The following is a 15,759-nucleotide window of genomic DNA, read 5'->3' as shown; positions in this document are numbered from 1 at the left end:
CCTGATACATAAAGTTAGCCTATTAATTTAACACAGGTACGACTGTACTCAGTGTTGCACTATCAAATGCAATTGACGCGCCTCTATGCCAGGGTTTTTATGTTCCTGGTCAGGCTATAATCGTTTTACTTTATAATTTTCTCAAAACTACCATATCGAATATATTGGAAACTTCTCTTTTTAAATCCAAATTTTTATTTCACATAAATACACGTCCATTAGATGTTAGTACATAATCAATTTAATTACAGTGTATCTTGCCATGACTGCCATGTGAAAGTTATTAAGTTTATAAGAACATGTCAAAACGATAATATTAAGTATATCCAATTATATCCATTTGTAACCGTAATCTGGCAAATAATGAATTATGGTCACGATTTATGATTAACACTAAAGGTACTTTCGTCAGAATTATGTATTCCTAAGGCCTTAACATAATTTTCTTCTTTACAAATTTTCCAAGTTTTTGAAACCAATAGGTACAATTACAGTGTCCTTATATTATGTGTTTCTGAATGTCTGTGATGCTCGATTTCATCACGATAAGCGCAACATATTTGCCATCTAGCTGTACGTGGGACCACTAAAAATAATTTGATAACCTTACTGTATCTGCTATTTGAAGAGATTACGATGTTTGGATGGGTTGTCAGATTCTATGACTGAATTTTGGTATTTGGACTATTCGCGGAACTAAATTTCTTCTCCTTTTTTTTTAACGTGGTTCTTAAGGCAGCATAACCAGTAGAAACTTTTAAGTCGTAAAAGACATACCTTTTTTTTTAGCACACACACCACAGCTAGTGTCTCTAACTCATAGAAGTTGTCTTTCATTGAAGATGTCTTTCCTCAGGGGTCGTCTGTCTGTGGGTAGACTAAAGTAAGTGACTGCTACAGAACTGTGAAGACTTTTCTCTTTATCATCAAGATCTGACTTAAATATGATTTAGAGTCCTGAATAATATTGATAATCATAGCATTGGATCAAGTTAGTCATCTATGGTTTTCTGAACCCTTTTCCCTTTTGTAATGAGATAAGTGGTAATGGTGGTATTTGCACATTCTTTTTCATCCTGACATCAAAGACTGCACGTGTACGTCCTATCTCAGTCAGATTTATAGCAATACAATCGCGATAATTTCACAAAAGAGTATAAAGCTTATCTAACTAACCAGAACATGTCGGAACTAAGTCCGGGCTTAGTCATAATATCAGCTCTATCGAGAGTATCCATAGCTGAGGGGTCTTTTACAATTCGATTTACATGACATATTGGACATGCTCCAAAAAGCATTGAAGTAGCTATTAAAATATTTGCTTTAAGTGTTATTGGACTAGGAGACAAATTACCAAAAACGATTTCACCTTTGCCGTTGTGAATTAAAAAGGCTCTTTTAAACACCCGGTACTTGGCCCCCTGTTTAATTTACATACATAACATACAGAACAAACAAATGTGACAAACAAAATACCACGCGGAAGAACCCTCGGCGGAAAGCTATTCGCATTATAAAATATCACTTGAAAATATAGAACCGCCTAAGGCGGGAATCGAACCCACGGCCTTAAGCTCGCCAGGTGTCAAGTTATTTTAAAAATTTAAATCGAAAGGCAACTGTAAACGCCAGAAACTATCCTCTGTAAAACTAGAAATTTATGTTAACTGGTATTCACTTGTGTCCGTCATTTTCGTGGCTCTCGAAAATATTCTGACCAGGAATTTTATAGAATGTCAGTATTCAAAACCGTGAGAAATTGCAGTTGCGTGAAGTTTTGACCAATAGACGTGTTGACACCGCCAGTTGACGTACTTTTAAAAACTGTCAAATCAAACTCCCATAGATTTCCTATGGCACGACAAGCAAGTGACGTCGCTATTTTGTGAATTTAATCAAACTACTTTTCTTAATTACAATCCGACCAAAAATGATAATTTACAGGTCATTTCAGATTAATTAAGCTTTCAAGATCAGAATGTCTTTAATAAATTGTAATATTGAATCAATATCGGTGTCAAATCGTCCATTGTCAGTGAAGTCTGCTATACATCATCAATCACTTAACACTTCTATAACAGCGTCAATCTCATCAACATTTTTGTTTATATTAGCTCTATACTTTGAGGTATGACTGATGATTGACCACAACTTTTACAATTGGAATTGATATTGAAATGATCTGCCAAACTATACTTAGTTTCAGCATCGGTTTTGCGTCAACAAGTGCACTCACTACCAACACTTAAAAGGATTTTTCATTTACCAAAACAGTCTCATAGATTTTTTTTGTCATAAAAATAATTACGTAAAACATCCTTTCAAGTAGCAGGATTCAAAATTTCCTCTAACAGACGTCCGTAGTTCTCTTAGCTAAGCCAATTAACTTTTGCAATGTCTAAGTCAAAGACAAAATTCTCTTATTTGCATTAGCTATTATAATAGCGCTCACAAAATTGTCATAAAATGAAAGACTACTAAAAGAAAAACTTTAAACTTCTGCTCATTATGGAACCTTGACGTTTCATATCTTTTGCTCTACCAAAAAAAATTACTAACCTAACCTATGAAACCTTGGTACAGGTACTAAGTTCTTTTTATAGTTACAAATTGCATGACTTTTTTTTATGACTTCTTACAGTAATATAATATTGTGTTTATTTGAGCTCGCTAACTGATGTAGTTCTTTGAGAATACTAAATTAGAAGAAAAAGCTTAATTCAACTAGAAACTACCTATCTAGGTCAGACTAATGTAATCAGAGGTCAGAATAATTCGAAATATATTTTTGAAGTGGAATTATAGATCTATAGACAAGATATTGTACTTGGCAAAAGAACCTACCGAAAGTCCGAACCGACGACAATTTTAAAATAAACGAATCATTAATTAATTCACTTTACTTGTGTAAAAATATTTAAAAAAATAATTTTTTTTTAGCACATTTACTTTAACGTTAATTTAAACGTTATAATCGAATACCTTATCATTACCTTTAATTATTACTATTAAAGATTTACTACATAAGCTAATATTCCCATTTTACTGTAGGTATGCGTAATATTTCATAATGTGTGCGCAATAAAAAAAAACTACCAATAAAAAAATAGGCACTTTTCTTCACTAGAGTCTACCAGAAATTTTACGAACCTCCTGTGGCACTGCTCTTTCAGTAGAGCTGGAAGAAGATGAGCTCCTTCGCGTATTTTTCTTCAACCTTGGCCCCATAGAAGACGATCGTGGTGGCGCCTTCTTACTGGACGACGACGACAACTTCGTCCGCTTAGCACGCTTATTTCATCGTCAGCTGACGGGTGTCCCTGGCGGCATACGAGCTCCATCTTCAGTAATCGTTGTACTCAACTGTGAAATAAAGTACTCGACGAAATAAACTGTGTCTGACCAGCATCAACTCAAAATCATATGGAAGCTATGTTCATGTTATATTAAGCAAAAGCTTGATTTGTGTCTTTTCCAAAAATCTAAATCTCAAAAAATAAATCTAATAATCTTTTGTTTGACAATTAATATTATGCTCCCTGAGCAAAGTGTAGTAAAATACCATTGTGACATGTTTCTATTATACATATGCATCACAAATAAAGATTTTGTATTTATACTTGTATTTTATTCAGTGCGACCTTCACACACAACTCATGTGGCTTGCTTGTTATGTCAGTAATAGAAGGCTTTTCATTCTAGAGACTATCCTAAACAATGGGGCCCTTTAAGGCGCATCTAGCCTGATAAACTGGAGGCGCGTCTAGCCTCGTCATACTCAGTCATAGTCCAAGGCGCATGTAGCCTGATGAAACTGGAGGCACGTCTAGCCTCGTTATACTAAGTCACAGTCATAGTCCAAGGCACATCTAGCCTAATAAACTGGAGGCGCGTCTAGCCTCGTTATATTTAGTCATATTCAAAAGCGCATCTAGCCTGATAAACTGGAGGAGTGTCTAGCCTCGTTATACTAAGTCATAGTCATAGTTCATAGTCATAGTTATAGTCAAAGTCAAAGTCAAAGCCAAAATATCTTTATTTGTTTAGTAGACTAATTAATAGCACTTACAAATCGTCAAATATTTTGCTCATAAGGAGCCTCTACATGTCTCATACTTAGTCATAGTCAATGGGGCATCTAGCCTGATAAACTGGAGGCACGTCTAGCCTCGTTATACTAAGTCATAGCCATAGTCTAAGGCGCATCTAGCCTTATAGCCTGGAGGCGCGTCTAGCCTCGATATACTAAGTCAGTCATGGTCAAAGTCATAGTCTAAGGCGCATCTAGCCTTGTTATACTTAGTCATAGTCAAAGGCGCATCTAGCCTGGTAAACTGGAGGCGCGTCTAGCCTCGTTATACTAAGTCTTAGTCATGGTCAAAGTCATAGTCATAGTCTAAGGCGCATCTAGCCTATTAAACTGGAGGCGCGTCTAGCCTCGTTGTACTGAGTCATAGTCAAAGGCGCATCTAGCCTCGTTGTACTGAGTCATATTCAAAGGCGCATCTAGCCTTGTAATACTTAGTCATAGTCAAAGGCGCATCTAGCCTTGTTATACTTAGTCATAGTCAAAGGCGCATCTAGCCTTGTTATACTTAGTCATAGTCAAAGGCGCATCTAGCCTTGTTATACTAAGTCTTAGTCATGGTCAAAGTCATAGTCATAGTCTAAGGCGCATCTAGCCTGAAAAACTGAAGGCGCGTCTAGCCTCGTTTTAAAAATAACTATTTCATGCATTAAACGAAATATTCATACGTTTTTCTACTTGAACTTTTAAAATCAATTACTTTTTAACCAAATAAATAAAAACGTACCTTATGAGCTGTAGATCACGTACCACTTCTGAGTTGAATGAAACACTCTTGTATGTTGTTCTAACTTGTATTTCAGCACCACTGATTTACACAATTCCGACATTATGACGTCATCTTAATAGTACCTCTTGCTTTGAACACTCAAATCGAACTGACTGTCCAGCGGCATGCCAGCGATAAGGTAACTTCCCCTTCCATCAGTGAAAGTCGACCGGTTCAAAACGACTTATCGACGGCATGCTCCAGAACTAGTCAAATGCAATACTTATTTCATAATTAGCTGTTTTCTTAATTTTTAAAATACTAAAATGTATACAATAAAAATCTAAAATAATTAAATTAAATAATAAATATGAAATAATTGGATTTAATACAAAATAAATTCTAAAATCATTCTAATGTCTGCAAAATGCCTAGGAAGTAATCAAATAAAGTATTTTAATTTAATAATGGGTTTTTGGGTTCTTCTAAAATACAATACAAATACTAAAATTGTTGCAATAACTATTTAAAAGTAACCAATAATCGTATAAAATACAATATAAATTCTAAAATCATTACATGATTAAGCATGAATTATCATGAATAATATTAACTACTTATTTACCTCTCAGTGTCTTGAGGCAACTTAAAAAAGTACATTCTGTGTTTTTATTATTATTTAGGCAGTTACATACTGCACAGTATTTAGTACACCATTTTCTTTATTTTCTTCCATCATACACAAGAATACGCGTGCGTGAGTCAATGTTCGCTCGTATGTGAGGCCTTGTCGAATAGTATCCTGTAGGTGGGCCATCGTGCGTGTTTTGTTTTCGATGTAAACTCGCGGAGATGAACAGGCCTGGTACTGCTAAGTAGGTTCCCAAGATAGAAGATAAAAATACTCACTGGACAGTGGACAGTTTAATATTGTTTTCTTATGCAGGTGCAAACTCTGGTCTCGAAAGATAAATAAATAAATAAAAGTATCTGTATTTTCATAAGAAAAATAAATATTCTTTAAACCTAAGATAAAAGAGCAGTCAGTGTTTTTGCTCCATCAAAATGATACAGTGACAGCTCTGTTACCAATATGTGCAATTTTATTTATTCGATCAATGAGGGCTACCGTATTTGCGTTCACAGAATGTATAGTTTGAAGTTACTGGTTGCCAGAATGGTCGTAGCCACTTCTAATCGATCTAATCAAGGAATGACTTTTTAAACAATAGCGTTTTCTGGATAAAAATTGGAACCCTAACCTTTTGTTTATAAATCAAAGAAAATCTTTACTGTGCACTCTGTAAGTATTTAATTTAAAAATAAAGATACATTTATTACAATGGACAACACACATATTAGAAGGCTATTACATAAATAGACATAACAGTGGCATAAGGAAGAAAAAACAAATACAAGAGTAAAGTGAGCAGTGCCACCTATTTGCAATCAGGATGCCCACTGCAACGGGATCCTATTCGGCATAATATGCCGTGGTCCCTGGTGACGAAGGGCACGACCCTGGTTTTTATTTAGTGTTTTTTTTTTACTTTTACTTACTTCTGACGTCTTTAATTCCTTTCCTAGGTATCAGTGGCAGCACTAAAGTCCTTCCAAGAGGTAGTAACAGCGGCAGGGCGCGCCGCAGAGAGCGACCCCTCGGGCTCCGGCGGCCAGCTGCAGCGCCGCGTGTGGGCCGCCGCCTGGGCCGCCTGGGGACACGTCGCCGCCGCCCAGGGGAACCACCCGCCAGGTAGGCACCTATAGGATAGGTAGACTGGAGAAGTGTCTATGACAGTCAAAGGTCGATATGCAGTCTCTTCGCGGAATGACTAGTTTATCCTAGGTTTGACCAAGGCCTTCAGGCAAACCCCGAAGTGAATTCTAATTTCGGCCTTTGACTAAGTCAAACCTAGAAGTGCCTAAACTGTTCAGTCAAACGTCGAAACTAAAATAATCTGTATCGGGCTTTGCCTAGTCAATCCTAGAAACGACTGGCAGACTCTGTCAGAAGTAAACAGCTAATAGAAAACCGGCCAAGTGCGAGTCGGATTCGCTCACGAAGGGTTCCGTGCGACTCTGTTCTTGTATGGGAGCCCCCCTTCTAATATTTCTTTTATTTTAATTTTATGATTTATTTTTAATTAAAGTAGATATGCAACTAATTTTGTGAATATTTCAAGGGTTCACCTGTTTACGTTTTAATATCGAGCAGAAAACTGCAAAAAGTCACGTTTGCTGTATAGGAACCCCCCTTAAATATTTAAGTATTTTATTGAATTATTTATTTTTAAAGCGAATAAAAAACTAAATCTTTTGAAAATGATTCATGAGATACGAGGCTGGTGACAGACAACATTTGGCGAAGTCCTAGTTAGGGTCCCGTTTTAACTCTTTATCCTAAGGTAATAGAACCCTAAAAATTAGTAATTTCAAGATCGGTCTAGAAACACTGACAAACAACCGCAGTAAATAATTTTAGTTACTCGTACCTTCACCTAAAGAACCGACCGTAACGCCTATGCAATAAATTCGAGATCAGAATTAAGTATAGTTTAGTTTAAAGTCTTAATTGAGGTTTGACTAGTCAAACCCCGATTTCAATAAATTGAGATTCGACGTTTGCCTGACCTAATTAGTTACTCCTAGGTTTGACTAACATTCTTTAGTCAAAGGCCGAAATGTTTGGGCTTTGACTAAGACTTCTAGTCAGACCTGAGGATTGACTAGTCAAACCTAGGAGTGCGGGAGCTTCGAGGTTTGACTATAACATCTATACAACCTTCGATAGACGCCCCTATACAGGCGAGAACAGAAGCTCCTAGAAGAGAAGTGTCTTAACAACCTTGGAGAGAAGCCCCTATACAGGCGAGAAGAGAAGCTCCTATATAGCCTAGATGTGCCCTTACATATTAGAAAACCACCCCCCAGGTAGGTTCCCACGACAGCCTATAATAGTCTAGAAATGAAGTATCCATACTGACTAGAAGAGAAGCCTATAAACTGCCCATAAAAGAAGCCCCTACATCTTAGAAAACCATCTCCCAGTTACAGCCTAGACAGTCTTAAAACGACGCCTTAATACTGTCTAGAATAGAAGCCCCTAAGTTATAAAATTACTCATTATCACTCCTAGGTAGGCCTACAGCCTACTTTTATTATAAGTATTATCGAACAGCATTTTCAGCTTAAAACATTTATTGCTCCTACTAAAATTAACAGCTTATATACACGGATAACCAGCATTTCTACTGGGTTCCGTTCAAAAAATTGTATCGCGAGTTTAGTCAAACAAGCGGTCGGATGTATTGTATTATAGCAAGTGTCTGTTTGTCAACCGTGACGTGTTCGGCTAGAGGTTAAGTAGTTTCACCAAAATACTTCGCCACCGCGATTCAAGTACGCACAGCGCCATCTAGTTTGTGACTATGTCAACTTATTACTGTTACATGCTTAGGCAACATTTTGATTATTTTTAATGGTTCGAGTGTTCAGAAGTTTATTTTATTATGAAATTCTGTTTTAGTATTCATTTATTTATAGTTTTATAGTAATTTGAAATAAGGTCAACACGTTTTTGGCTCGTATAAAGAGTATTAACACCATTTTTTTTTTTACAGATTATTAGTAAATTGTTATTACTTATTACACAAATTACTAATACTCCCGTTAGCCCCTCGTACTAAGCTAAATATGCTTGTATCACGACATCACGAGTGAGCTCACCACAATAGTCGAGCGGCGGCGGGCGTTCCCCGGATCACGAATCGGCTAGTCCGACCCCTTCACCGTTCGGCTATCGTGGCTAATTTAAAACAAAGAACCAATAATTTAAGTACACATTTTATGCTTTGTCACGTCATAATATGTCAATGTCACCCCTCCCGTGTCGCTCCCACACCGCAGGCATTGACTCAGTTAAGCGTTAGTTAGGCCTACATATAGTAAGATTTTGATTTAGGTGTATTTGTTGCAGTGTCAGAGGACGGCAAGCCGATAGAAGTGTACGCGCCGTCTCTCAACTTCCTCACGACTCTCGTGCAGATCTTCCCTCTCATCTTCCAGCATATTAGGCCTACGTGAGTACTAAAATATTTAATAAATTAAACATATTTTTGTGTACTGTGTGTTAGCAAAACGTGACTCCCCGGTACATTTTTTATCAGTAACTTTTTGTTCTACTATTTATTGAGTTTAAAGCAGCTAAAATGTGATTTTAAATAACTGTAAAGTGTGTTTTATTTTGGTTTTCAGGGCTTAAATGAAGTTTTTTTTATTGCCTTGTTATTATTTGTGAATAGCATCCGATCCCCTAATTTTTCGTACAAGTTATTAGAAAAACTGTGCCTCGAAATGTTTTTGAATCAAATACCCAATAGGTTGACGTACACATCTTCACGGCAGCGTCATATCGTGGAATTATTTGTGTAATTAAAAATAGCTCCCGATTCCCTGTTTATTTCTACTACAAGCCTAGTTTTTTCAAAAGATGTACCTGGAAGTTTTTTTTATTAATTTAGAGACTTACAGAGCATGTTCCATCAAAACCTTATCTTAAATTATCTCAATAACCAAATTATTAAAACTATAACTAAACAATAAAAAGAGCGAGTAACTGTCACTGGTGAATTACCGAAAGTAAAGATGAACTACACTGAAATGTCCCACCGACGACATTGACAGAAGGGCGCCACCATCTTCGTTTAACTACATGGTTTCCACCGTGGCAAAAGTCGGAACTAGCGATCCGCTATTAACGGTGGACCCCTGTCAGTGTCAAATAAAGGACAGTTCAGTGTAGTTCTACTCTACCTGGAAGTATTCATAAATGGTCAATTACTTTTACCCACAGGTTCACAGCAGCGGACGTGGAGAAGCTAGGCGAGTGTCTATGCAATGTATGCAGTGTGGAGCCCGCGGCTTCGGCCTTAGACGGCGTGGGGGGCGGAGCACCCGTGAGCTTGCACGCGCTGCACTGCCTCGATACTGTGCACAAGGTACGTCTATACATCATTACATACCATACAGATCGGTCGTAGTAAAGACAATCTAGTCAGGTGGGTATTCTTGGATGACTCAAACTTAGAGTTCAAGTGCGGTTTTGTTCCCCAGTCGATGAAGCACATGATGTTGTGCCCTGCGTGCCCAAACAACTGCACGCAGGAAGATTTAATTAATGCTACTGACAACGCAACTTGTAGCGGAGTTTTGGGCTGACACTGTATAGACTTGTTGTCGACACAACAAGAAGATCCCTCACTACTGAGGACCCTTTCCCCCCTCTAGCATCTTTCGAGCGTCGACGTAACGTCGTCGTCTCGCACCAACTTTAACGTGAACGAAATAACGTCGCGTAGATCCGACATTCGACAGTCGCTCAGCATTGACATCACTTTATTTCTTGGTAGCTATGCTGTCGAGATGATACTTAGTGGCGACTGTTTTGACAACAACTATGATTTGTACTTTGTGCTTTGCTTTTATACATGTTTGCTTAAAAAAGGTCCGTGCGAATCATGATTTCTGAGAAGCCTGTTCTGACTATGACGATTCAACAATGAGAACATTATTTAGAATTGAACGCGTCTACGTTTTAGGGATAAAGATAAGCCAAAGGGCCTGTGATGAGACGACCTCATAAAAGTAGCAGAAAGGCACTGGATGCAGGCCGCTATCAAATTGGTGATATGGAAATCATTAAGGGAGACCTATGTTCAGCAGTGGACGTCCTGTGACTGAATAATAATTAATAATTTATTTATTCATGAATAGAACGGTAGTACCAATTACACTATTCAAACAAGACGTAACAAAGCTCAGAATAACATTTAAGTAATTAAAAACAATTTAACTTAACTTAATTTAGGAAAAGTATATAAATCAGATGCGATTATGATGACGACGAAAGGACCTATGTGCTACGTACTTTTTTCTTACCTGACTGTCAGTGAGCGATGTGGAAATCATTGGGGGAAGCCTATGTTCAGCAGTGGATGTCCTGTGATGATAATGATGAAAGGATCTTATGTGCTTTTGTCCTCCTTTTTTCTCATTCAATAATGTCCTTCCCAGGAGGCGCTGGTCCGCCACGAGCTGCTGCCGGCCATGTTTATAGCGCTGACGTCACTGGGCGAGGCGTGCGCTCGCGAGCCGCCAGCCACCGCGCGCTGCCTGGCCGCTGCCGCCGCGCTCTACCGCGCCGCGCCGCCGCCCAGCCGCGCCATGCTGCCAAGACTGTTACAGGTAAGAAAGAAAGAAACATTTATTGCAAACGACAAAAGAGGTAAATAAAAAAAAGCAAACAAGGAAGAAACCCCCTCCCCCTTTCTCTGTGCCCTCACCTCTCCTCTCCCTGCGCCTGTTGCTGAGAGCTTGGGCACAGGAACCGGAGACAGCAGACAGCGCCACCGTTGTGTTGCGTGACGTCAAAGGGCCTGCCTTTACCATGCCGCACTCTCGCCCAGCCGCGCCATGCTGCCAAGCCCCAGGCTGCTACAGATAGCTATAGTCTGGTCCGTGAGCACGTAGAATTTCGTCCAATGACCCCAAGCTACCCATCCTTATTGCTCGCGCGTAATTATATTGCTGTCGTGACTGTGCGACAGGCGCCCGCAGTGAGTGTGCGAGCGCGACAGCAACATAATTACGCGCGAGCGATAAGGATGGCTAGCTAGGGGTCATTGGACTAAAATTCTACGTGCTCACGGACCGGGCTTTAGCATTGGACTCGGCCCCCGCCCACCTCTTACAGTAAGCCTATGACGCGCCTCTACGTCATCGATTCCAGCGCTGCATCCTCATGCCTCTCGCCCAGCTGTGCGCAGCGGCCACGGCTGCTACAGGTAGCCCCACCTTATAGGTAGCCCCCTGACGCGACCGCATCTCACAGGTAACTCCAGGTTGCTACAGGAAGCCGCGCCATGCTGCCCAGGCTGTTACAGGTAGCTTCTTGACACGCCCCTACTACTAGCTACGTCTACGACTTCCAGGGATGCGTCCCTGCCCAGCCGCGCCATGCTGCCCAGGCTGCTACAGGTAACTCCTCCCCCACGTTTTACAGGTAGCTATCTGACGCACCCCTACTTGCACCCCTGCCCAAGCGCGCGTGGCGAGGACAGCACATACAGCAAATGGCGTGACGTCACTGGGGGCGTATCTACCGCGCCGCGCCGCCGCCGGCTGTTACAGGTGATTTCCCCCCCATTTCATACAGATAGCCCCCTGACGCGCCCTCACTTACATACATCCCTATGCAGCTGCCGCGTCTTTTACAAGTGAGACTACCGTTCTGCGCCCTCGCCCAGCCTCGCCCAGCTGCCCCAGCTGTTATAGGTGATCCCTCCCACTTCCCGTTCTATGAACCGCACCCCTGCCTAAGCGCGCGTGGCGAAGACAGCAGATACAGCCACCGACGAGGGCGTGACGTCACTAGGTGTGCATTTACCGCGCAGCGCCGCCGCCCAGCCGCGCCATGATGCCCCGGCTATACAGGTACACAGCACACAGGCGTGACGTCACTGCAGGCCTGGCCGCCGCCGCCGTTGCCGTATGGCGTGACGTCACAGAGCAAGGTTCTACTGCCTATGCTCAAGCCTCTCTAATCTACTGGAAGCTCTGGGCAATTAAGGATCAAGGGTCCCTCGATCGCGGAGCCATAGGCACGTGCCCAGTAAGAAAGGGGCCTGGCCGTGCTACTATATGGCCAAGTTCTTGGCGATTACGTCACTTGAAGCTGAAGTCAATAAATATTCGACAGAAGAGTGACATTAACCAAATTATTATTGTATCTCTCGAGGGTGCCCTCGTACAACATGAATATTTGATGCCTATTTATTTGCGTTCCATTACAAATTGGTAAAAATATTTCTATTCCGCTTCCAAAATCCACGATAGCATCTGATTCAAAATGTTCTTTGCAGGCGTTACACAAATCAGTGAGGAACTGCAGCTCGGACAAGCGGCGGCGGAGCTCGGAACAGACAGATGAAGCGATGCAGATCGCCAGTTTGCTGTTACAAGTATGTATGCTAATACTTTAAAATTCATATTAAATATTTTTTGTAGAAAATAACTTTAAAATAGTTGGACCAAAGATGCTAGTCTAAATATTGGAAGGCTGGACTAAATTGCTACGTGAATGAGTGAAGACCGAGGGAGAGAATTTACTGAAATACCCCTCCTTAAGAACACAAAAAAAACAAGACAATACATCTGATTATGACCCAAGTCTATTGCAGATATAAAAAGGAGAAAAAAAAGTGTATTTGTAATACTAATGATAATTATACTTAGACAGCTTTAAATCCCGACTATGAAGTTTTAGACTAATTTTTAAGCCTTTCTCCGCCACTAAACTAGACACAATAGAAAGTCTATTGGAGCTCATCGATGACTGAAGGGCGTATAAGGAGCAATAAATATATTTATCACTTAGTATAAGTACTGAAATGTTATTTTTAACAACAATTTGTGTATTTCATTGAACAGGTACTAGCCACCGCGTTACCGCTAGCGAGAGAGGAGCCCGATGCGTACTTAGAGTTCTGGGAGACCCTACCGCCAGTTCTAGAGACGTTCATGTTTGAAGCGCCGTGAGTATCAAACGTATTTTTTCTTTTCTTTTTACGTTGTAAGTCTTGTATCCTCTTGCTTCGTCGCCTTGGTGGTAAATAATATACTCCACCTTGCGTAATGGCAGGGTTTGAATATTAGTTCAAAATTTTCATTCATAGATGGCGTTATCTCGAGTTAAATCGCGATTTCATAATTATTTTAAGAGGTTTTGCGTGATATTAAATTCCCAAGCCTGCTCACCGGACGTGATCTAAGCCGGCGACCTAGTCTACTGAGCTGGTCATTAGAGTGAGCCCACCCTGGCTGCTTTGAATTATTTTTTTTTATTAAAAAACTCATAAAAATACCTAATAAAACTCATTTATTTTTGCAAAAAGCACTTTTACACGTCCCAGTATTAACCCTACCACTGCTTGGGGACAATAAATGGAGCAGTTTTTATCAGCCTACAGCAATTTTCTTATTTAACCAGTGTATATTGTGTAAACATTCTTTATCTTCTTCTGTATTTCTTAGCGTGGGTGGCACCCGAGCGGCTCGTGAACTAGTAGCACTTGTGCGCGAGGCGGTATTAAGGCGAGGTGCGCCGGCGCCGCACGTTCGCCGCGTGCTCGCGCTCGTGCGAGCCGGCAGCGCGCACGCCATGCCCGCTGCGCCCACGCGTAAGTAATAATCATTCCCACCTCTCGTTCCCACCGCTGCAACTCCTGTGTAGCCAGGATCTACAGCTTGACCGCCAATAACCCAACCAGTGAAGGTCAAGTTTGTCCCGGAGGAAAGTTAAACTGTCATTGGACCCGCAATGAAATTAGTTTGAAGAACATAGGAGGAGGAGTTCGAAGTTAAGGTTCGCGTGAATACTCTTATTATTATCATCATTTTGTTTTTGAATTTGAATGTTGAACATACGCCTCCCCCAATGATTTCCAGATTGGTCGATTGGCAGCAGCCTGCATCCAGCGCTATCACACAACCCTTCTTTTTAGAGTCTCTCTTCTAGTTTAAATAAATAAATATCCTTTGTCATTTTACACTCCGCTTCTAGTCCCAAACTAAGCAAAGCTTGTACTATGGGTACTAGACAACGGATATAAACATACTTAAATCCTTTTTTTTGTAAATACATACATATTATACATAGTAACCGGACCAGAAATTAAAATAAATCATTTCAATTTCTGCCCGGCCGGGAATCGAACCCGGGACCTCTCGGCATAGTAGTCCGTTCCGAAACCACTACACCAAACAGCCGACAAATTGTTCGGGCGTTTCTTCTTAGCACTTGCCATAAATTTGTCTGGAAGCGCTGGTAGGATCCAAAGAAAAGGAGACATGTAAAGTGTCCTTCTATAAGTGCCAAACACTGGTTAAAATTGATTATTTTTTTATTTGATTTGATTGAGAGTACTCCAATAAATAAATAACATCCTTTGTTGTTATGATTAAACTTCTATAGAACTATCTATCTTTCAAATATAGAAAACGAGCAAGAACTCCGAGAGAGGGAAGAATTCGCGCGGACGTGCTTCGAGACTCTGCTGCAGTTTTCCATGCTCGAGGACATCGACTCCTTGGAGGTCGAAAGTAAGTCTTTGAACACTTGGCTGTACATTTTTGTTGCAAAATAACACCTATCACACATACTTTACTTTTTTGCATCAAAATAGCGGTCACACAGCGGTCCGTTTTACATTATATTCAAAATTCAATAAAATACAGTCTTTTTTAAAAATAAAAAACGTATTCGAAAAACGAACTTATTAAACGGACCGCGCTGTGTAAATGTGCACTAAAATAATATGCTTAGTTTGATCAAGTTTTATGTGGTTTTCTTTCCACCTATTCATATGTCTTGGATTGCAAAACTAAGACAATTACTGCTTTTTAATAATCCGAAGAGATTTAGGTCTTTTCATTCTCCAGATACCAGTTTACCACATATCAATTGATTTGCATTGCAACCTTGCATTAACTTACCTTTCGTGTAACCTGAGGACTTTAACCAAAACGTTGTATTTATGGTGTCAGGTGAAACAGACCCCCTGGCTATCGTGGCGCTACTGGACCGCTTCCAGGAAGTCATATCCAGGTACACGGTGGATGAGGACAACACAGAACCCCTGCCTAGGTGAGTCGAAGTCTGACTATACAACCCGATCGAGCTAACTAGCTAGCCCCCTATTGCGCGCCCTTATGGCCAGTAGACTGACCTAGCTCACTGTGACATCAGACTGTAACTCGCCTATAACCTGTCTTACACTGTCTGATCAAACCGTCGAAGGGCGCGCAATCTTCATCACGCATTGGTTCCCGCTGAAAACCAGCTTCTCGGCATGACGTTTGTGTCATGTCGCGATTTTTGCTGAGCATGATTTATTTATTATGTTTA

At 40.4% G+C, this 15,759-nt stretch overlaps 1 protein-coding gene across 1 annotated transcript in view; it reads left to right on the top strand.

Moving 5' to 3' along the window:
* The window catches only part of LOC135084062 (protein MON2 homolog), a 77,442-nt gene that overhangs the window by 46,844 nt on the left and 14,839 nt on the right, over positions 1-15,759 (top strand). The window contains exons 29-37 of the mRNA XM_063978805.1: positions 6,384-6,549; positions 8,773-8,875; positions 9,649-9,793; positions 10,869-11,039; positions 12,716-12,814; positions 13,284-13,387; positions 13,887-14,032; positions 14,850-14,954; positions 15,399-15,498. Of these exons, the coding sequence (XP_063834875.1) occupies positions 6,384-6,549; positions 8,773-8,875; positions 9,649-9,793; positions 10,869-11,039; positions 12,716-12,814; positions 13,284-13,387; positions 13,887-14,032; positions 14,850-14,954; positions 15,399-15,498 (1,139 nt within the window). The remainder of the gene's footprint in view (positions 1-6,383; positions 6,550-8,772; positions 8,876-9,648; positions 9,794-10,868; positions 11,040-12,715; positions 12,815-13,283; positions 13,388-13,886; positions 14,033-14,849; positions 14,955-15,398; positions 15,499-15,759) is intronic.

Source organism: Ostrinia nubilalis, chromosome 25, assembly GCF_963855985.1.
Source record: "Ostrinia nubilalis chromosome 25, ilOstNubi1.1, whole genome shotgun sequence".
NCBI lineage: Eukaryota > Metazoa > Arthropoda > Insecta > Lepidoptera > Crambidae > Ostrinia > Ostrinia nubilalis.
The sequence above is the reverse complement of the archived record's forward strand: the minus strand, read 5'-3'. Positions and strand labels throughout refer to the sequence as shown.